We start from the raw sequence: 25,099 nt of genomic DNA, 5'->3' as shown, positions 1-25,099 counted from the left end.
ATATATTAAAATATTATTATATAACAAACTACGTTATACATATTATTTATAAAATAACTATGACAGTACAGCACGCAGTTAAATTATACGAGTTTGTATATAGTTTATTGAACTATATATAATATTATTATCATAGATAGTAGGTACCATAACATTAAAATACTATTTCTCAAATAGTTTAGTAGGCATAATAAAATGTACAAACGAAAAAAAATACGATATTGAAGGCTGTTGATATACGTGTTGTACTTACCAACAAATATCCGATTCAATTATATAATTCTAGTGATAATTTCACTTCTGAAAAGGCCACCCTCAGAGGGCCCTGTATATGTTGACCGTGCCCCCTCCCGCTTTAGATGATATACCTACTACGTTATACAAACACCCAATTATTTAAATCACAGATTTACCATTAACGATTTAAGAAATATTTTCTAAAGTCCCCACGATATATTTCTACGGACAGCCTTGCCTCTAAAGGTTCTTCATATTTTGTAGTTCTGCTGCAGTTGTATAATGTAGTGACCAGTAAAACTGGTTAGATAACACTATGTTGTAAAATCGCGTCAAGTGACCGATAGCCGACTGACGTATAATGTAGGTAATATTCTGCCTATGATAGTAGTTACCTATTAGTTATTACAAATTTCAACGTCAAGGTCACTAATAATTATTGCGAGGTTTTACTTATTTTTTAGGATCTCATATGGCAAGCACATAAATTATATTACTTTCAATACTAAAGCACATCAAATCTAAACTAATACCACGTGAAGACATTATATGACGCGGTATGCCTGGTAGGGGAACCAGTGTGTTATCCTTGTCAAGCCCAACCTCCCGCGATTCGTCGTTAGTTGAAAATAACAGTAATAATAACAATATAATTATATACGAGTACCTACGACGGCGCAGCGTCGACGGTCCGCGTGAACTGCATTAGTGTGTGTTCGTGATTCGGCGGCACTAGGCTGTTTTTTATTGGGATAAAACTTGTACAAGCCGTTTTTTTAAAATTTGTATTTATTTTTTATTTCACGCGCTCTTATCAACACTGAACAGCGCTTTTTTATCCCGTATAGGTCGTAGAAGAAAATAATAATATGCATTATAACCTATGATCGTTACATCACCATCCACGGACAATCGTCGTAAGACCGCGTTCGTAATTTTTGCGCAGACGCTGTTGCCAGAGCCGTATACTCGCTGTTATTATCTCACTGACATCTGTTGAAACGTAAGTAGAACTTAAATTAATCACAAATCATTATATTATTAGGTACAAGATTATAACATGTCTTTTCAATATTATGTTAACTGTATATAATCTTATTTACATCATATTAACGTAATAATATATTAATATTAATATGATATTATATATATTCCATTTATATTGTATTTTATTTACGAAAAATTAATTTTTTTTTGACGTAAACTCAGAACTGCATTTATTAAATATCAAATAGGGTTTACCTTATTACTTTTTATTATTTTAACTAGGTAAATGAATGATTATAATATATAAATTATATTATCAAATAATTGACTACAGTCCCCAATTTGTTATAAGATGGCTAACACATGAATTTGGCTTAGGCTGAAGTTGAAAGGAATACAATTTTAAAAATAAATACAATTTCTATAGACTAGCCGATCCACAGTGCGCTGTTAGAAAATTTTGTTTTTCAATAAAAGAAAATAATTTTTAATGAATTATTTGTTATTTTGATGTACAACAAAATTGAATATCCGCATGTGTTTCAAGCGTATATACTCAAAAACTAGTCGAACAATATTGAATATTGACGACAGTTTCAGAGATTGTTTTTAAAGATATCACGAAAGTTTAGAGAGCAGGTAGACGACGATCAAAAATAGGTGTACTAAGTGCTATATTTAATCCGCCACAGGTGGATTTCTCATCTCAGTCCAATTTCTTAAGAAATCGAGGTAGAGCGATGCTGATTTGCACTAAATTTGAACATCTACACTAAAACTGAGATAAGCCATACACCAATGTAGTGCCATATTTTTTTTTTTTTCACTTTAACCAGGTCAAAGTCTGGTTATTTGATGAATTTATTATAATAATTAATAATCGATTTTCCGATCGATCTTACAAACAATATTATAACAGAAATTGATAAGCTATACATACCTAATAATGATTTTTTTTCTTAGTAACAGTGGCTGACACATCTTTCCATATCTAAACTGTTCTTAATTTATGAAGAGTCTGACTAGAGTAAAAATGTTTAAATCTACTATTCCATTCTTTATATGATGTATGGTCCACGTACATAAAATATATAATCTTAGACCTATAGTTGTTACATACATACATTTAAACTAATTTTTACATTATTACCTAAGCCCCCCCCCCCCCCCCCGAAAAAAAACCTATGACATACAATTGTAATATGCTATATTGCAATAGTCTGCTTGCCTTTAATATATTCAGCCGCCCCAAGCCAAAAGTTGAAATTGCGCCTACGATTATTACCCATTTGAGAATATTTTTTTTAAGTTCTAGTAAAACACTAAAACATTAAGCAAGAATTTTAAAAAAATTGTTTACTTCCATAAATATTTTTGAATCATACAATTAATTAATTTTAATTTAATCATTTGAAAATAACTACTTTAAACTGTGTAATAAAAAAAACTGAGTAAATTATAATAAATTTTCACTCAGCTGAAGTTATTATACTATTAATCGTTAATATATTTTTAAAAACTAATTTATAATATTATGTAAGTTAACATTTCAAAGTACCTACTACCTACAGCTATACAAGATGATTCTTTCAAAGGCTTACGAAAAATTGAATTCTTAACGAGTAGTTAATTATTTTATGAGTATTTTACGTTTATATTATCGGAGTAGTGGACCAATAATTTGGGGGTAGATACCCCTAAACCACTCAATAATCCTCTCATCAAAGCTTATAATTAAACAAGTTACAATGAGTTATAACTTATTATTAACTAAGTAATTGTTCGAAATAATATTTTAATTTATAGAAATTCTCATACAAATATTCTGTTTGGGAATATGAAACTAAAAAAGGAGGAAAGTATAAACTACCTATATAGGTAACCGCTCTGCTGACTTCTATAGGTACCAGCAGTATGTGTCTAGTGCACCTCGTCATTGAGTAGGTAAGTCACTGTAATGGATGAGGCAAATTTGAATTCAATGGTAAATACTAAATACGAAAAACGATTCTGTCCGTAGCCTATATTATTAAGTATATATTTTTTGATATATTGCTATTGTAATAATTTATTATACTATAATAATAATATACGATAAGTTGGTAATAATAATTAAGTTATTAATTAACAACTAGTGATGGGCAACGATATCGATAATCCGATACGATATCGATATCGTGACAAATTTCCGACATCGATATCGTTTTGAATTGTATGATATATCGTGATATCGAAAATAATATTTTTCAAGAAAAATACATGGTATTTACTATTTGACATTTGTAGGTTAACATAAAATATAAAAATGTAAAACAAATGTAACAAATTTATTATAAATAAAAATAACTAAGTAATAAGTAATAACTAATAAGTATGTATGTTAAATGTGTACCATGTCGGTGTACCAATAATAAATAATAAATATTAATTAGCTTAATAAAGTAAATTCCTTAGTGTGATATATATTTAGTTAAATTAATACAAAAAGTTTTTTTTTAATTATTTAGGTAAACATAAAATTATATTTATGATACGATATCGATATCGTAGAAATAACGATATCGCGATACAATATCTGAAAAATTTGAACGATATCGATACAGAAAATTATATCGTTGCCAAACACTAATATATGCCATTATAGAAAAAATTATGAAAGTACCTAAACATAAACTTTTGAGCCCTAGTTATTAGTTTATTACTTGTTATATATATATAGTTATTACTTACATCAATATTTAAACATAAAATTCTAAATCATCATTTCAGTGACGAACAACGATGTATTAAAACAATTTATTTTTGATACCTACAAATGCTATAAGCGTGAAATTTACAATAGATGTAAATAACATGTAAATAATTAATATTAAAGGTTAAAAATGTAACAAAACATCACAGTTTTATATCTATCTTGAAAGTGATTAAAACAGATGATGACCATTCGAATAAAATACATTTACCTACACCATCCGTTTTTTTATAAATGATTTATATTGTAAAGAAATTTTTTTTTGTATCTGATATGATGAGCACCTATAAATTAAGAAAATGACGGCGACGACGATTTTGTCCTCTTATATTTATTTGAACAGTAAAGTGTATTTATCTAAATTAATCCAAATTATAAGCATATAATAATTGATTAAAATTAAGAAAAACCTTTATTTTATTATTATTCCAACAAATATTCAGTTTAAATGTGTTTAGTAGTGCCAAATTTATAACAATTAATTGATATATTACTATATTAACTTATTTCGCTATTTTTATAATGTTCAACTTAATTACATAAATTATACATTTTACTATAATACTATTGGTTATCCATGCCAACTACCTACTACTACCAATTACCTACATACTAATAATTAGTAATAATAATAAACTAACGAGTTTTGTTAACGAATTCAATTTCTGTACAAATTCATTGGCGTAGTAGGATTATATTATATTTGTAAGCCAATTTCAATTAGCTTTCTGAAAGCTCTATATTTATTTACCTACCTATACTATATTATTCGAAATTACATTGATTATAGTGAAAACAATTTTCCGTAGTTTGAACGCTTTAATCAAAATCGTTTAAAATGTTACATAATGTAGGTACCAATCGTTTTGAAAATATAAATATTGATAAATATAAATATTTGTTAGGTATGTAAAATGTACACAAGTCGTTAAGATACACAACCACATAATGTTAATAGTTGTATTTAAAAATAAGTAACTTAAGACATAAGTAACGTAATTATAAAGCCACATTATAAATTTCATATAGTTGAGTCTTTGATAAGCAAATCATATTTAAAAATATACCATTGTTGATTGTATTATATAATAAAGAATAAAATGAAATTCATTATGCAATCATACAAATAAATAATAGTGATAAGGAAACATATTTTTCGTCGTAGATACTAGGTAGGTACACATAAAAATTGCCTCAATAGTTCCTACCTAATTCATTTTCAAACAGAATACATATTAGCAGAGGGCATTTTTAAATGTCATAAATTTTAAATATACCTAATAAATAACAATTCACCAGGTAAATAAAATGTAAGGTAATTAAAGTATAATCACGTAATATTTGAAATTTGAATGTCAAAAAGACACATTTCGATAGTGCTATGGTGGCGCAAGGATTGTACCTATAGTAGTAAATATTCATCGATCAACGAAAAGAATCTTCCAACAATTCTCACAATCTAATAGAATTTTTTAATTTTTATATCCAAAAGACCAAAAGCCTTATATCCTATATCAACAATAACAAAAAAGGGTGTTTTTGTAACAAACTTTCTCTTAGGTATTTCAATTTTTGTACAAAATAAATATTTATAATCAGGTACCTATCTTTATTAAGGAAGTATGATAATATGTACATCATAGACGAAACATGCATAGTTGGCGGGGCAAAGTGGCACGACCAAGATAACTAATGTATCAGTGATGCCGATTCAGAGAACTAAAACTATGGTTGACCATATTATTGTAAATTAATTAAATTAATAATATTATTTATTTATTGTAATAGATAAAATACTAATTTGTATAACTTTAAAGGTCAAAAGTTATCATATTTATCATACTATCATATCAAATTTCGTACAAAGTGTTGATGGTTTTTTTCAGTATAGGTATACTAATGTAATAGGTACCCACCGGTAATCAGTTTATGACAAAATAGTATTTTTTTGTGTAACTCAATAACGAATAACAGTAGATACTTGAAATGTTCACAAAGTGTCTATGTTATCATCTTATATACAGGGTGTATCCTATGTCATTGTATGCGGGTTTTTTTTTAACGATTATGGATCGATGACATAGAATTTCGTTAAAACGAAAAAAGACGTGTTTCTTTATTTTTAACAGGCAATTTTTTTTATAACAATTTCAAAATTTTTAAACACGCAGGTGTACCAATAGCAAAATCAACTTTATTTTTTCAAATGGCAACTACTATATTTTTTAATGGATTCTGGTAAAACTTTTTTTTTTGAAAATGTTGATAGTCAAATCATCAATTTTGGTTCACTAGTTTATTAACTATGGTCCTCTAAAGTTTAGTAAAATATGCATTAATACTTTTAATTGAAATAATTGGTATAGGTTTAATTTACAAGAGCTAAATAATTTTTTCTTATACCTAACTACCTTTTTATAGTTTAAACGATAATCTAATGACACCCTCAAAAAAAAAAACTTAAACAAAATTGTTGGCAAACATAATTCATTCATTTTTATTTTAACATACAATCATCAAAATCATGCTCCAGTATTATTATTTTAATTTGTTTTATAGGTAATCGTAATTAATTACTTCACAGTTACTTTTCTTACAAGTTACAATATCATAAATTTGGATTCTTTATTAGGTGGCTAAAGTAATAATGGTAAATTGGTAAATGGTATTCGATTGCTGAAATTAATGTCTTAGGTATTATTCCCGTAAAGAAAAAAGTGCAATGTTTTGTGGTGCTCTTTTCTTAGTGGGATAAACTTGAAATTTGAACCATATAGGTTCCCTATATTGGTACGTATCACATGCAAAGTATGAATTAAGAAGTTGAAATTCATAACCTTTTCTATTTTTTAGTTTTGGACATTTACATTTTCTTTCGTTACTTGAATATTCCAACCATACTTTTCTTACAATATTACAATATCATCAATTGGGATTCTTTATTAGGTGGCTAAGGACCAAGTTAATACCTAATAGTATTTGATTTTTGTTATAATAATATTGGAAATCTGTAATTAACTTAGATTAAAAGTATGCCTAAGTTAGATACAAACCTATATTGAGATTGACTATTTATCTAAATATCTTTCAAATAGTTTATTTTAAATCACGATTATTAAATCATTCTTAAAGAATTTCAACTGCTAAATTCATACTTTGCTTGCGATACCTACCAATATAGAGAACTTATGGTTCAAATGTCAAATTATAAAAGTTAGTTATAAGAAAAAACTATTTAGCTCTTGTAAATTAAACCTATACCAATTATTTCAATTAAAAGTATTAATGCATATTTTACTAAACTTTAGAGGACCATAGTTAATAAACTAGTGAACCAAAATTGATGATTTGACTATCAACATTTTCAAAAAAAAAAGTTTTACCAGAATCCATTAAAAAATATAGTAGTTGCCATTTGAAAAAATAAAGTTGATTTTGCTATTGGTACACCTGCGTGTTTAAAAATTTTGAAATTGTTATAAAAAAATCGCCTGTTAAAAATAAAGAAACACGTCTTTTTTCGTTTTAACGAAATTCTATGTCATCGATCCATAATCGTTAAAAAAAAACCCGCATACAATGACATAGGATACACCCTGTATATTATGATAACATTTTCAATATAATTTGTATATTTTTGAGCTTTTTATAAACATTTAAATTTTTTTTAGTTTTTGTATAAGTAGTTTATACTGTAACCAAAAAGTAAAAAAAAATATATTAATACAGTTTTCTTAATAGACAATCTAGATATTTTGCTGTAATTTAAAATACTATTCGTGGGTTCTATTGAAACTTTTAAAGTATAATATTATTATATTTTATATAGACAGTGTCATTTTTAAACTCAATGTTTTCGGCAAAAATAAATTCAAGCTAGGTATTGTATTAGCAAAATTAATTACTTTATATCATAAAATATACTTATGACCATATGCATAGACAATTTATGTGTCACATTAGACATAGTTACAAGGCACATACATTAATATTACTATGCATATCTTACATTGAAGATACTATATTGTTTTTGCAATAGGTATACCACAGTATAGATATATTGGTAAAATTATACACTCATAGAATAGGTGTCTCAACAACGTCAATCGGGAGCATATACTATAGATAGGGACGGGGGCTGATACTATTTCAAAGATTCTATAACCTTGTCTATATTAGTTTATTCACATCTAAACGTAACAATGTATTAGTCTTGAATAAAACACTCACCAATACAAAATACTTAATAATACGATTTTGGTTTATGACTTTTTAAATGTACGATTATTGCAATAATAATAACAATAAATATGACTTAAATAGACGCGGCTACTATTTGCGTCTAGCATAACCATGATTTTAGGTCCCAGACCCACCCCTTTGCTCTTTGGTCTGCATCACGATATTATAATTTAGATACCCATATAATATAACATTAGGTCATAATTTATTTACTTGCGCAGATGAAGTACGTCGGGCTGCTCTTGGTGGCCGTCCTGGGCGCGCTGTCCGCCACCGACGGTGCCAACATCCTCGGCGTGTTCCCCATCAACGGCCGCAGCCACTGGGTGGTGTACGAGAGCCTGATGAAGGCCCTGGCGGCGCGCGGCCACAACGTGACGGTGATCACGGCTTTCCCGCAGAAATCGCCGCTGGCCAACTACACGGACATCGACGTGTCTGGGACGTTGCCGTCTGCGGTGAACACGGTCGGTATCGATATGGTGCTCAAATACCTGGCCAGCGTGTTCGCTAACCAATGGTTCATCGCTGACCATCAAATGAACATCTGTCGGAAGACACAGAAGCTGCCCCAGGTGCAAGCGCTACTCCAAAGCGACATCAAGTTCGATGCGGTCAGTGCGATTTTTTCATTTTTCACTCGTCGTCGTATCATTATTATACGATAATTTAATAATATATCTTGTGTACCAGAAATTCTCGACCATATGCGAATTTTTTTGAGTGGGTCACCGAAAATAGCGCTACTAAAACTACTATCGCGCAATAGCAGCTTTCATAGTACCTAAAATTATTTTTCTTTTGTTATTTAATGTGTCGAGTGACGACAACGTCGACAACATAATATGTCTATATTTGCAATTTCATAATCTAAAGCATCTAAAAATGTAGTGTTACAACTTTACAAGTACTTATAGGTAGATAGTTCAAATTATGTAAAAATATAAAACACCAACATTTAACAGTTATGGGTGTCTGTTATTAAAAATTCTTAAATCACTTATAGTACGTGTATATGCAGTTACAGACTTATAATATTACATTATAATGTATTTAATTTAAAGTATAATTTTGTGTAATCTCACTCGGAGACGAATTATCCGTTAAAATGTAACCTTTATAAATTTACAATTATTTCTCTCATTATAACACGCATATGTGTAACGCATGATTGTCTACAAAGGTAAAAACTTAATTATAATTAGAAATTACTTAGACCGCATACGAGTATGTGACATAATTTGACACAATTTATTTAAGAAAAAAATAATTAAATAATTAATATATAGGAACTATAATACCAACTAAATGAATAAACCGCATTAATATAATAGTGTAAAGATTATATTATTTTTTTATAATATTTTATAGTACAAGACGTTTGGTTTGAACTTTGAAATAAATACTAGAATTTTAATAAAATTATTGCACTATAGAATATTGCTATTATAGAAATATGCATCACAACCTCTTTAAATTATTTTTAGTATTACCTAATTAATAAGGATAATCAATTTCCAAATTCAAGTATAATGTTTCAACTTTTAATTTTTAGAGAGTATGGACCCAACTGATTGAATATACTTACACCTACCTACATTCAATTTTAATTTAGTATAGAATAATAATAAAATTTAATTTTAAGAAATTAAAATATGTTACGCACGATAAATATAATATACTATAGATGAAAAGCTAATGGACTATGGTGTAAATAAAATAATAGTTTTCAAATCTTTTAATACATCTATGTTTCATTTAAATTGTTTATTGTTTATTTGTTTCGATACTGACTTATTAAAGTCGAAGCAACGATAATGATTATTATTTTTATTTTTAGGTTTTCACAGAAATATTTGGAGCTGATTGTGATGTTGGATATGCTTACCATTTCAAAGCACCCCTATTGTCCATTATGTCCAGCTCACATCTGCCTTGGAGCTACGACCGTGTGGGTGGCCCAGACAACCCGTCGTACATACCAACGATCGTAACGAGAGCCGCTGGAAAGATGAACTTTAAAGAACGTATGATCAACACTTTGTACTATATATACTTTAAAATGGCGTGGAAGTATTACAGTGAGTGGCCAGCAAATGAACTGTTGAAAGAGAACTTTGGACCGGACACACCTCACATCAACGAAATAGTTTACAACACTTCTATGGTGTTTGTCAACGGCCACTTTTCATTGGACGGACCACGGCCTCTAGTTCCCAACATGGTGGAGATTGGTGGAATACATGTTAAATCCCCCAGGCCCATACCCAAGGTAAATACTCACCACTCAATAAAATGTAAACAAATATATATTTTGTTTACATTTTAAATTGAACGTGGTCCTAAGAATTGAATGATTAAAAAAAAAACGAACAGGATATAGGTTCCTGCTACAGACTGCAAATACAAGGCGTTAGACATTCGTCTAACTCCACTCACCACGGTGAATTATTGAGAGAAAAAAAAATAATTGAAAGCAATAATAATAGAACCATGTTTAATTATACATCATCAATATTTTTAAACTGTTAGGAACTACTGAGAAAACGATGTTCTCTATAAAAAACTACTTGAAGATCAATTTATAATTGATAGATATAAAGGTCACTCGAATCTTTTTGATCAATTCTTACGCCATAAAAGAACATCACTATTCGCTGTAAAACCAGTATATCCCACGCTTAACTCGTTATTATAAAATCTCTAAATACTTGAACGATTAATAATTATTAATTTATCCACTAGTTCAAATAACATTTAAATTAAATGAAAATTGATTTTAATACTTGATAAACTAAATCTAAATATAATTTTACATAAATATCACATTTATTTTAATAGACAGGTGAAATAAAATAAAATAGTGAGATATTTTCGTTTCTTGAATTAGGTACCAGGTGACAGGTACCTATGCAATTGAATTACACAAAACATTTGCAATATTTATTTATATTTATAACAATAAATAAGTCCAATAAACAATACCTATTTTTAATACAATATAATTTCTAATCTGGGGGGCGGAGTGGCCGAGCGGATTAAGGCGTCGGTTCGATGCTGGCCGCTGTTGGAATTTTTCTTCGGGCAAATCACGGTGTCCGGAGAGAAGTGCCGCCATCCTCCACCAGGGTATGGCAGATACCTACGGGTGCCCACTAAAAAATCTGCCAAACCAAATTCACGTGTTAAACTAACAGTACCCTCCCCCACAGTAAAACTAATAAAAAAAAAATTCTAATATAGACGTGTAATAACTAATAACTAATAGTAGGTACACTTTTAATACCTAGTTCAAATATTTCTGTATTATGTAATTCGTAATATGATAAAAATAAGTTTAACTTTTTTTAATATATTAAATTACTTAATGTGGTTTTGAAACAAGGTAATAACTAATAAGGCACTATTACTTAATTTCAAAACCAAGCAGTGGACAAATCACAATCTCATAAACTTAAAATCAATAAAAAAATTAATAGCATTAAATCATGCGGATACATGAAGAAAAAAACAATAGTGTAAATATATGCAGCCGATGTTAATTATAAAAATAAAATGAACATCTGTACTTACTTATAAACGTGTATGGTGTACATGAGAACTAAAAATCCTTAAAACTAATAGTAATTTCATAAGAAAAACATAACCATTATTATAGCTTACTACTATAAGAAAGAGCTCAAATAGTTGATTATCTAGTATCTACCAACTCATAATATACATTATAATTTATAATGAAAATTAACAATATTATTTAATAGAAATTTGGTATCGTAGCTTATAATTTAAATAAATATGTACTAAATACTTGTATTTTTTTAATTGTTTTTAAAACATTATAACTAATTAGTAATTGATTATGTGAAGAATACACATACTATTATACGCATACGGCATACCTACTAATAGTATGCGCAACTATAAAGTGATGAACTTATACGTCATGTTACACATTTATTATCACTTATCCAGTTATTCACTTACATTTAGGTTTTGAAACTTATTAACAATTTCTTTAGCAATTTTTAATTTATAGAATTTTTGTAAATAGGATATATTGAAGTTCATCGAAGACTCACCGAATGGAGTTATGTTTTTCACGTTTGGGTCTCTTATTCGTATTTCTTCACTACCACCAAGTGTATTGCAAATGTTTAAGGATGTATTCGCAAAATTACCCATTAGAGTCTTGTGGAAATACGAAGAAGAAATGTCAGACAAACCTGATAACGTGTACATAAGCAAATGGATGCCTCAAAGAGACATTTTGAGTAAGTAATAAGACAATAAGTTCATGATTTATATAATAGTATATAGGTAATACATGAAAAGGGAGATGTAACGTATTTAAATCTAATTTCAGATGTGAAATTGTCCCTCCAAATTCACCATGCATATCTGTAGGTACTGCAGAGTGATTCACCAACCATGCTCACTCCCATTTTATCCTATAACAATGACAGTTTTGATTTTTTTGATAAATATTTAGTATACTTAAAGACTATATTTTCAGATACTTAGTTTTTCAATACCATTTGAGGAGTGTTCTGTAGAGAAGGTACAAACTTAATTCGAGAACCATCATTTTTAAAAATTTATTTTTTGAAACTTAAACAGCTTATAACTTTTATACAGAGTGATTCTTTTATCATTGAACACTCATTATTTCAAGAAGTGTGAATGTTTTTGAAAATATTATTTTGCATAGTTTCAAGTTGTTTACAAGACAACGTTGTTATTAAAAAATTATATTTTTAAATATTTTTTATCCTTATAATTTTTAAATTTTTACTTTTTTGAATGGTAACATAGAGTTTTAACTTCAAATTCCAAAACAGAATATTTATCTAAATATTTTGAAACATAAAAATCGAATTTAGGACAAGTAGCTTATGAGTTATGAGTTATAAGTATTTAAAGTTTTGATAAGCGGAGTGGTACGGGGTTACCCAGCGAAATGTTTGTCCACTACTCCGCTCATCTTAACTTTATATATTGTATAAAATATAATAAGCACTGAAGACGGCTATTTGTTCCGTTCCTGACATTTTTGATCACTAAAAGCGGCTGATTCTTATAAATAGTGAACACTAGAAGCGGCGACTTCTGTATATATAAATTTTATATAAAAATTTCTGTTTTAGGGGGGCAGTGAAATGCATATATGAACAAATAGGGGTAAGAATGCCCATTGCTTGGTGAATCCCTCTGTATATTATAAATTACTGTTATATATGGGCATATGTCATAAGATAATTCATACGTATATAACGTTTATTATGAACACAATTAAATACAGTTTTAAATTTTAGGTCATCCAAAAGTACGACTGTTTATGACCCACGGTGGATTGTTAGGGATCATAGAAGCTGTACATTCGGGCGTACCTGTCGTAGGCATTCCATTTTTCTTCGATCAACCTAGAAATATATTAAAACTGGTACAACAAGGTTCGGGTATTATATTGGACTATGAATCTCTGACGAAAGATATTCTATACAACGCTATCACAACAATAGTTAACAATAACAGGTGAGATTGTAAACACAACAATTATTATTGTCATTACATTACCTACCTACTTTATTATGTTTGAATAATATTACTATTTATTTTCATTTTTTTTAAATATAAAACACCAATACATAATAGTGTAGGTACATACATAATTTGGTTACTTTAAATTGAAATAATCGTTGACGTGAATATTTTACAACTTTTTAAAATCATTTGTTTGACCATAATTCTAAAATCATACAACGATAAATCATGATAAATTAATTTTATATGTATTCAAATATTGTAATTAATTATTTTTATCCAGTATAATATTATAATAGTGCACATATTTTTTCCAGTTACGCAATAAATGCGAACAAACTAGCAAAACGGTTCAAAGACAGACCATTGAACGCAACGGAAACTGCCGTCTACTGGACGGAGTACGTAATAAGACACAAGGGGGCGAGACACCTGAGAACCGCGGCCGTTGGAATGCCTTGGTGGAAGTATTACTTAGTAGACGTCATCGGTTTTATCTTGCTAATAATTTTTGTTGTATTGTATCTAATTTACTTTGTGCTAAAAACTATCTACAAGAAATTATTCAAAAAGACCGTACCACCCAAAAAGAAGGAAAAGAAAAATTGAAACATTCAATTCGTATAAATTGTACCTGAATAAAGTACATACGGTACATAACTGTTTAACCCTATTTATTTTTGTGATACGTTTTTCTTCAACGGTTGAACGGTGTGAGTTGAAATAGTTTCTATCAATATAAGTACTTGGTGTCTGGACCATAATCATATCAAGGATACATAAATATTATGTTACCAAATCTGTTAAATTAAAATTGTATACTATTTATGAGTTTTAACCATAGTAAAATGATGTACCTAGGTACTATCTTTTGAATAATTTTCATTAATACCGATAAATACTTACTACCGTAGTAGGTGCCTACTGTGAACAAATTGCATATGTTTACTTATCTGAATGTTTTAATCTTGTACACAATTTTTAGAATAAAATTATCCATAAAAAAAATGACTACCTACCTAGTGTACTTTATAGTTTTGAAAATGAAAATACCATTTACTACCATAAGTTATGTACTTATGTATGCATTTATTTCATTACCTATTAAATATTTTTTATAAGCGATTACCTATATGAACAAATTTTCTAAATAAAAATATTTTTAATGTACCTATGCAATTGAATACAATTATAATGTCTATACAATCAAAACCATATCAATACAAATTTTAATTTAGAATAAACAAAAATTCTTAAATTTAATACTAATTCAAAACATAATTACTGCAAGTAAAGAAAGCCACTAATATCCACTAGCTGATGGCTCGATATCCCTAATATCCTAATATCCCAAAATTACCCTAATATCTAATTAGAAGCCCTCAACTACAATAAACTAGACGACGGTTCTAGCAATACACTATAACCTGATAATTGATAAGCTATTATGTTTGTTTAGTCAGCATTTAATGCTACAAAAAAAAATTAATATTAATAAAATTACATATTATAAACATAGCCATCATGATATTATATACTAGGTATTATAAAACCCCGAGTTCAATAAACGAGTTAAACATGTGTTAATGAAAAAGTGATATTATACTTGTAAGTTCGCTGTTCTGATACAAGTATTTTAAGTAATTTTTCTTGTTCGGTAAATTTCATCATGTATATTGAATATGCTAATAGAAATTGATAGTAATTTCCAAATTGATATGGCCTTGTTTTTCCAAACAGTAAAATAATTTACCATATCAATTGAATAAAGTAAAAACTTTTAAGTTTAAAAAAACATTTAGAATATTTATCTTATAAAGTAAAACATAATAATATTTTAAGTAATAACTAATAAATTATAGTTCTAAAATCTGATTGATTCGGTGTGAACAATTATCATGTGAATTATAAGGTGAATATAACAACATGATTGGGTAATAGCCAATGGGTATAAATGTCTAATATTATAGTATTATATATAATTTATAAATTATAATACCCACTGAGCAGTGAGAATAGTGAACACACTTGATTATTTGTTTTCTAGACTTAATTTGACCGTTCAAGTCTTTTTTAAACTACAATTTTCATTGTCTATTTTTCCCACCAAAGGTTTTTTTTTTAATGTAAAACTCATATTCTTTCATCAACTATTTAAATATTTGATATTTCAATTATTTTTTTCTCTAACAAATTCTTCAATCTACCTTACAGGATTTTTTTTATACATTATACTCGCCTCTTATGAATATTATATAATTATAGCCATAATCATCCATTGCATAGGATGCTTAGGTTGGCTAACCTGGAGTGACCTTTGTCTACACCCTAGATAGTATTTATATTTACTTAAATATTATTAATTATTGTTATAATTTGTTATATGTATCACTGAATACTGTTATACTAGGTATTATTATAAGTTCATCATATTTCTTACTCAATGTATTTTTAATAACTGTTTGGCATTTAAATTATAATAAATAAAATAAATTATAACAATTATAATAATTAAAACACCCAAGAACAATTTTTAGGACAAATTAAATGATTTTAAAGATGTAATTGCGACACTTTTGTCGATAGCTCATTAATAATTTGATATTATTTTTTATTTTGTTTTACTTTTTTGTTTTATTACTATTTTTTAATATTTTTCACATTGTCTTTTGCGTTCTTAATTGCATCATATTTGCATCATATATTCAGATTTCACGTTTCAATTAAAACTGCATTATTTTAAACTAAGTTTTAATTTTGATTAATTTAGATTCAATGATAAATCATTGCTTACAAAAATATGTAATATATGATATCGAATACCAACATAGACTGTCTTACTTACATAGACTACATATAACATCATGTCTATATTATATAAACACATTTTCAGAAGAACTGCCAAAAATTATTTAATGTTCTCTGGAAAAATCTAAAAATAAGCATAATTATTTAACCATTAAATTATTTTTTTCGTTCAGTTTTAAAATATTGAAATTTGCTCAATTTTTAAAACAACGTATGATATCTAAATCACACAGAAAAATCGATTGAAAACCTGGGACCACTAATTGAATCAATAAACAAAAAATAATAAATCTATAAATCTGTAAAAAAACATAAATTATACAAAATTACAAAATAAATAATTTAAATACTAAGAAAAAGCTAGCACAATTCTTGGGGATATCACTCTAATAACCCCCATGGCATCGTTTTTATAATTTGTATGTACCTTCGCTACAAAGCAATACCTGTTAACTATCAACCCCTAGGAAAAACCTAATATATTAGATATATTAATCATCAAAATACCGAGCAATTTATACTGCTTAATCAATAATATTTTAGATTTGAATTCTGATCATCCATCTGTAATACTCAATATGTCCCCCAGTCACCACACCTTTTGTACATATTAAAATATTGAATCACCTAGACTTTTTTCATTTTTAACTGACCGCCATAGGCGCAAATAGCGTTTGGGATTTGGGGGGGCTAAAGCCTTACTTTGATAATATTGAATAAGCTTAAAAGAAAATGTAGGAAATGTTTGGGGGGGGCTATGGACATTTTTGGGAGGGCTTAGCCCCTAAAGCCCCTCCCTATTTGCGCCTATGCTGACCGCCTTGGATTTCAAAATATCCTGATTCCTGAATCATATTAATGCTGTTCTTAATTAATTAGCTTCTCCCTTAATAAATTCTATCCCTGAAAAATATTACACTCAACGAAGAACAAAATTATCTCGAAAATGTTCTCGTAAAAGTCGACAGGGTTAATCAAATTATAACAACTAAAGTTGATAACTTTTTACCAAACTAGGCCATAATACTTCTAACATACATTTTTAATGTTATTATAAAACTTTCGTATTTCCAATACTATAAAAATCTGAATTTCTCACAAACAATAATGTTTGTTATACCGGAATAAACCTCCAGGTATTCCAACTTCTTATAAACCTATATGTAAGCCTATCGCCATACGATTCATAAATTTGCAAAAGACGTAAAAGATATCCTCAAACCAATTTCTCCGTACTTACTATCAAAGAATATACTCCCAGCTTCTTAATTTTTTTTTTAAGCCAAGTATAGTACAATTCATCAAATATTCATGCTATTTTTTCGTCACTTGAAATTAAACTTTATTGCACTGGTGCCGTTTTAAACATCTATCAGGCTTTCGACTGAATTTGGCATGAAGGTCATTTTATTTTTAAAATCCTTAAATTTGTTTCCCTACATTTTTCTTATATTAATGAAATCATAACTTACAGACAGGCATTTCCAAATACATAAATAGTTCTTCCACTTCAAATATATCTATAATTAAAGCTGGAGTTCCTCAAGGCGATTTTCTTTCGCCCGTATTCTTTCAGCTTACATGCATATTGTTCATTATATAATATGCTTCCACCTCTCGTCCTCTCTCTTGTCGCTGACTAATAGCCGAAGACAAAGTAAAATTATCAAATTATATCAATAGTCATACACACAATCAGCCAATTTACAATCCCATTTAAATCTACTTTTGAATGGTACAAAAAAAATGGCAAATTTAATTAAGCCACAATAAATCCGTTCACACGACCTTCGGACTTAGTCATTATATCCAATATTACCATAAATAATGTGGCCATCCCTACTCTTGACAATTTTGAATATTTATGCCTCAACATCGATAAAAAATCAACTCAGCAAAATTATATTAAAATTTAAGACAAGATTAACTTTTATATTCATTTCAATAAGAACAATTTAGAAAGAATGAATTACATTCTCAAGCTTTGGATCTAAATTTAAAAACATTTTGAGCTAATAATTATAAAATGAACTGCACATTTTTCAATTTTTGTGATTTTGACGATAGTGACGTCATAATTTGACGTTTTACTTTATATTTTTTTAATATTTACCACTTATGGGGAACCTTACTAATATACAATTTCAATTAACTTATTTATCTTAACTATATTAAAATGTAAATTTGACTCAATTACTTTTATGAGTAACACAAAATTATAAATATGTTCTACAAATATTATGTTAACCAACTTCCAACAGATCTTTGATTTTTGGATGAAACCATTTTTAATTTCTTATGCTACGCTTACCCTCGACTCTGGTCGATGTCTCGTTCACTTTGTTTTAAAATGTTTTTATAAAATCTTATTATAGCTGATATTAATAGGTACTCGATAAAAATAATATATTCTACATTACACGTTTATATAAGTATAATATTCTATAGTCTATTCAAAAACTTTGATCATTAGTTTTTTTTTTAAATACTATAAATAAACCAAGCTCTAGGTATATACAGAATCGTTTTTTTTTTTATAAACTAATACACTACTGTTCTGCGTTGATATAAGTAAAGAATAATACTTAAGTGCTTAACACCGGATGAATATGAGTTTCTGATTTTTAAACATAATACATTTATACCATTAATTATTATATATATGTATATATAATTAATGATTATAGGTACTCATAATCTATCTCTAAAATTAGTAGCTGACCAGATGTCTATTCGATTGCCTATTGCAATAAATTATTGCCTTTAGATTTTACAAAAATATAATTGAGTTACCAACCCAAAACTTAATGAAATCTAAAGTGGACCATCATATAATGGCAGGAAACAAATTTTAACAATAGGATTGATTTAATGTCAATAATATCCGGTAAAAATAAATCAAAACAGATGAAACTTTATTAAATTAAAATAATAAATAAATATACATGCGAAAAATAATAACAATTAATGTAAGTATTACTTACGCGTACTACCTACGTTTATATTGTTCTCTGTCTGAATATCTGCATCAATAATCTATTTATCCTAATTTTACATTTTTAAAGAAACAATTTTAGCAACATTATATTCATACCGTTTTTAGGTAAACTAAGCTACATCGTAATCGTTTTACATGTGCAGTGATTTATACTAAAAGTATTAAATATACACACCCGTGTGGCAGAAAAAATTATTGTAGGTAGGTACATACTTAACTTTTTCAAAATTAGTTTCCGTATCATAATTAAATGTTTAAAAAAAAATGTACAGTGGAAATAATTGTAAACCGTTATTGCCGAACCAGAAAATACTATTATTATTCTACCAGATACATTTTTCACGGGTACTTTGTTTCTGTTTGTCGGTACCTACCTTATTTTGTTACACATGTACAGTAAATTGAACAAGTATGACGTTTCAATAGAAAGAGTGACACCGTCCAGTTACTGCAGTCGTTGTTTATAAGAGGCAGGCATAGGATCAAAATCAAATAGAGGCCCGGTAATAAGTATGAAGTGTAACCAAATTAATTTTATATATATTTGTTTTCAATTTATTTCATAGTCACGTTTGGTCGTAGGTCGGTAGGTAAGTATAAGGACTGATAAATAAAATAATACTTACTAAAATTAAATAATAAAGGACATTTTTTTCACAACATTATAGTAACATTATCATATAAATATCTTTCCAAAGATACCATAACTATATTTTATAATATTGGCTAAACTACGTTGTTTATCACAAAAGGTATGACGTTTAAAATTAGTGATGAGCTGAACTTGTAGGTACATCACAATTTAAACTAACTTTTTCAATAAAAGAGGAAGTAGAAGGAACGTTTGAAATTGAGTTAATTAATTTAGTTTTAATATTTTTGATTTTTGACTGTGGTAATGATGTACTTCAACTACGTAGACATGTAGTCTATAAATACTATAATACTACCAAGTACCATTGTTATTTAATGCGTCCACATTTTGGAACATACTTATAAAATTGTTAAGTAAGTAATTGTATATTGTATATTTACTTGTCATAAATTATTATAAATAAAATAAACAATAAATATACATATTGCATAGCAAAAAACTAAGGCACAAAATTAAAAATAAACGTCTCAGCCACTCACATAGTCACGTCTCACTCGTAAACCATTACACATAAATAATTGGTGGCCGGAAGGTACTGAACTAGTGAATTCTTTAATTTTCTGGCAATATCATCTTATGTGATAGCGGCAAGTGCCGAAAGCAAACGCCTAAGTACGCCATTATGTTTCATTTGGTTTTATTTCGATATAGGCAGCTCGTATCGTTTTATTATATTAATAATGTAAACATTTTACTAAAAATGTAATTAAAAAATCATAAAAATAATAATAATGACTATTTTGGTCTTAAAGGTTTAACAAACAGTGTAGGCTCGGGACCTTCCCGATGATCAAGCAACAGCGGTACTCGTGTATACATTAAATGTGAATTTTATACACAATATACGCATAATATGGTTGTTATTTGTAACTATTCAATGTACAGTAAAAACGACAGTCGTCGTGTTGAAAAGCTGTATAGCAGTCGATGTTGTTTAAACAGGTGCATTAATCGTTAATCTGCAAGTTGTTTATAGTACAAAATATACACTATAGAGTTATACAAATTATTACTACAGTGAAAACTGTCAAATGTGGAATAGCATGGGACCAAACAAAAATTCCGCTTATTGAATAAAACTGAAAAATTCGGTATTATAAATTCGTATCAATTTTTCATATTACAAAATTAGTTTATAACATTTATAAATGTATTTTTTAGTTACAGACTAATTATAAACTTAATTTATTACTTTAATTTATATGACTTATTTTAGATTAATTATAGACTTATTTTATTACAAAATGTTTAATAATTTATACATATTACATAAGTATGAAGGTTGGGTACTAAATTTAAACATTTATCTTTTCCAAAAATCATGTTAGAGTTTTTTATTTTGTCGCTATTGTTGCTATTTTTCCTTCTGTATGTTGTTTGATTGATGAAACCATTTAAAGATGATTATCATCTTGTTGGGCAATAGCAAACTGTTGTAGATTTTTTATCTTAATGCGTCTTTGTATGTTTTTATGTTTTTATCGATATGACTTATTCATGGAATACCTCTTCTTTGTCATCGTCTCCATCGTCTTCAGATAAACTATTTTCAAAATGTTGTCAGTGAACAAAGGTCTATCAACCACTAACAAATCATTAGTATTATTCTCACCTATAATTGAGCACATTTCCATAATGCTTTCTTTGACGTGTTCGTCCATTTTTCCTATTTCATTTGTAAAATTTGTATCATCATAAGTAAAATATCTAGTTTTAGAGAAACATGTTTTAATTGTTTCTCGCTTAACTAATTTTACAGCGCTATCCAACCATTGTATTGCGTAGAGCACTGTTATTTTTTTCGAAATTTCCGAAGTACTAGCTATATATTTGTTCACAATCAAAGACTTCATAAGAAAACGACGTTAATATATTTTAACGCAATTAATTATTCCTTGATCCATGGGTTAAGTTAAAGAAGTTGTGTTCGTTGGGAAATAAGTGAGTTTTATATTTGATAATGTAAGTTTTGGATGGCATGATGACAGTCTTGTAAAGTATTCGAATAAATGTATTCAAATAAAAGTATTTGAATACTTTTTTTGTATTCGAATGCTATTTTAAATACTTTTTTAAGAAGTATTCGAATACGTATTCTGAATACTTTTATTTGTATTTTTTATTCATTAAAAAAATACTTTTTTTCTATCCAGAAAAATAGTTTTAAATTTGTGACAAGACATATTATAAATCATGAACATTAATTTTATTCTTTAAACGAAATATTATATTGGCCCATGATATAATTATTTTTATAAACACCAATGTGTTGTATCCCGTATATGGCCCGTATCGGCCAAATCATATGTGGTCAAAATGTATAAATAACTTATGATTACGTTATATGTTTAATTATTAATTAATAAATGTTAAATACCAATCATTCAAAAACTAGTTGTGAAAAAAAGTATTCTGATAGTATTCGAATATGTATTCTGAATACTTTAATTCTCATTTATTCGAATATGTATTCCGATTACAAAATAAAAGTATTCTTTACAAGACTGCATGATGGCATGATGCATTATCTAAGAATAAATATATTTTTCTATTATCTATTAATATACGATTATTGAACCAGTTTTCCATTATAGATCCCGTCATCCAAGCTTTCTTATTAGCACCCCAAATTACAAATCATTTTGAAACACTTAGATGACCTGCCCACCCATCCATAAGGACGATACAAATACTATAAACAGAACACGTCATTGTTTTAAAGTAAATTATACGAATATCTACATATTATATTATTACAATATAATTAAATGAGCCTTATCAGCCGAATGCCGATTATGCGTAATATAATATTATTATAATGTATGCGTTAACAGTTCAGCCAGCATAATGTGACATACTGTATAAATACACAACGACGGACGGTAATACAAACAATACGTACAATACCGGGGCGTCGGTAAAGTATTATTCTATAAAAAATATAATGCATGCGCTAAAGTACAAACAATATTATCTAACGAGAGAAAATACGTGGGTATACCTACGTAACAAGTAACAACTATAACAACACTCATCAGTTGTCACACTTTTCCCCCGCTGGTATATCGACTGCCATATTATAATAAGTTCGTTCGTATAATACCAACTATAGGTATACGTATACCACCTATACGGTGTACACTGTACACTATAGTACTATAATAGGTATACCTATTACTTACAGAGTAAATTACACTGTTGCCTTTTGGCCGGGACTGTACCGGTTTTGAATAATATTATATTTTTGATAATGATATTATTTTTTTTTTTAATTGTTATTGTTTATAGCGTCCTAGTGTCCGGATAAAATGTTTAGACACGGCTAGTTTATCCATTTACTTTTAATTCCCGTAATAATATTAATGTGCACACTACAGGAATCTACATATTATAGACATTTCCTCCTATATTCAGTGACATAAATTGGGTTAAATTGTTAGGGCTGCAATCAGTCCTAAATGGAGAGATTTTCCGCCACACCCCCCATAAACATAGTTTTGTTATGTTCTAAATTTAAAATTATAAGCAAGGTTGGGCATTAACAAGTTGAAAAAAAGGGAGGCTCTGCTGCATTATAGGTTTCGAGTGGCCGAAAAACAACTCTGAACGAAGACGGTCTGTCAGCCTATATAACTAAGTATATTTTATCATATTATTGCTGTTAAAGTAATTGATTTTACTATCAAACATTTACATGTTAATAGGTAGAGTTAACTTTTTCCGAAAAATGCATTTTAAAATGTTATTGAAAACCCTACTTTAAAAGTTTCAAGTACTCACCAATATTATTTTTATATTACAATAAAATAACTATTCCTCGTTTAAATATCCAATTTACCGAAGTGCCTTCACTGATTGGTTCTTCCCTAAAGTCACTCAAGCTGCTACATATAAAAAGAGTCAAAATATTTTGGAAATTGTGTCATGTATGGAATATGATAAAATAAATATTTAGTGAAATGTCAAGTTATTGTTATTTGTTTTTGGATTACAGCAAAAAAAAAAAATTCATTAGTTGAGTAATTGTTAATTTACAGATAAATAGTATCCAATGCTGATTCCACTGAACTTAATAAATGGAATGCACGTATTAATCAAAATATGATCCTGATAGAAATTCACCACAATATGCAATCTGAGTCTTAAGAAACATAAGAAAATGTTATGTTATCAATGAAAATTGTTATCATAAACATAATATTAATGTTAAAAATCAAATAGGAATGCATAATATGCATATTATAATATGGTTGCTCCCGTATATGCACTTTGTATACATATATGAGAATTATACATAATACGCATTCCGCGTATTTAGTTAAGTAATCCAATATCATAAAAATGTGTACTAAAAAACTCATAAAATGAATTTGACTTTCCGGTAATTTTTTTTTGTTTGTTAAATATAGAAAAACGTACAAGATGTCTTATACTACATTTTCAAATCTTGGATATAAAAAGAACATTTTTATGAATTTCAAACTAAAAATAATTTTCAAATCGTCGTGATTTTAATCAACAATTAAAAAACATTAATACAAATTGAAAATATCTTATGCCAATATAGCAATATTGTATGGTATGGTGTAAAAAATATTAAAATAACTATTTAGTGAAAAAAATCATGTATCTACAACTGTATTTTTTTGATTTACACCAGAAAAAACCAAAATCAATTTTGTCGAAAACTGATTTTGCGTAAAGGCGCGTCCAGACGGAGCAGCTTTTGCCGCGCGGCCGTGCCGCGCGTCATGAGCGTGAATACATAAATACATTTTCTGCGGCTTTTTTTTGATTCATAATTTCCGATCGGCCTAGTAGGCGGTCTACATCAAAGGAAAGCCGCGCGGCTTGTGTCGCTCGCCTATGCCGCGTGTGT

General features: G+C 28.2%; 2 protein-coding genes across 3 annotated transcripts in view; one reads left to right on the top strand and one right to left on the bottom strand.

The window, feature by feature from the left end:
* Window positions 1–1,182: 1,182 nt before the first annotated feature.
* Window positions 1,183–14,773, top strand: LOC100160380 (UDP-glucuronosyltransferase 2B10). Its single transcript, XM_001948082.5, has 6 exons — window positions 1,183–1,240; window positions 8,440–8,832; window positions 10,059–10,490; window positions 12,270–12,489; window positions 13,531–13,750; window positions 14,077–14,773. Exons 2-6 carry the CDS (start codon window positions 8,440–8,442, stop codon window positions 14,366–14,368), a joined length of 1,557 nt encoding a protein of 518 aa, XP_001948117.1. The 5' UTR covers window positions 1,183–1,240; the 3' UTR covers window positions 14,369–14,773.
* A 6,713-nt stretch (window positions 14,774–21,486) lies between these two features.
* Window positions 21,487–25,099, bottom strand: part of LOC107884639 — a 4,940-nt gene continuing 1,327 nt past the window's right edge. Inside the window, exons 2-3 of one of the 2 annotated variants that reach the window (XR_001680056.2) lie at window positions 21,833–21,886; window positions 21,487–21,763 (exon numbers count right to left, since the gene is read on the bottom strand). Coding sequence is in view for 1 of the 2 variants with exons in the window: in XM_016807196.2 (XP_016662685.1) it covers window positions 21,699–21,763; window positions 21,833–22,073 (306 nt within the window). In the remaining variant the exon portion in view is untranslated. Of the gene's footprint in view, window positions 21,764–21,832; window positions 22,243–25,099 lie in introns of those variants that run through there. The other variant, XM_016807196.2, reaches the window with a different exon arrangement.

The sequence above is a fragment of the Acyrthosiphon pisum genome, chromosome A1 (genome assembly GCF_005508785.2).
Source record: "Acyrthosiphon pisum isolate AL4f chromosome A1, pea_aphid_22Mar2018_4r6ur, whole genome shotgun sequence".
Classification (NCBI taxonomy): Eukaryota; Metazoa; Arthropoda; class Insecta; order Hemiptera; family Aphididae; genus Acyrthosiphon; species Acyrthosiphon pisum.
This window is presented reverse-complemented; position numbering and strand designations above follow the sequence as displayed.

What these genes read in the sequence shown, in the direction of transcription:
- LOC100160380 (XM_001948082.5), top strand. Translation starts at nt 8,440, where the DNA reads ATGAAGTACGTCGGGCTGCTCTTGGTGGCCGTCCTGGGCGCGCTGTCC. An exon ending in GCCTCAAAGAGACATTTTGA is followed by an intron (nt 12,490 to 13,530) that starts GTAAGTAATAAG and finishes TTTAAATTTTAG; the next exon opens with GTCATCCAAAAGTACGACTG. An exon ending in ACAATAGTTAACAATAACAG is followed by an intron (nt 13,751 to 14,076) that starts GTGAGATTGTAA and finishes TATTTTTTCCAG; the next exon opens with TTACGCAATAAATGCGAACA.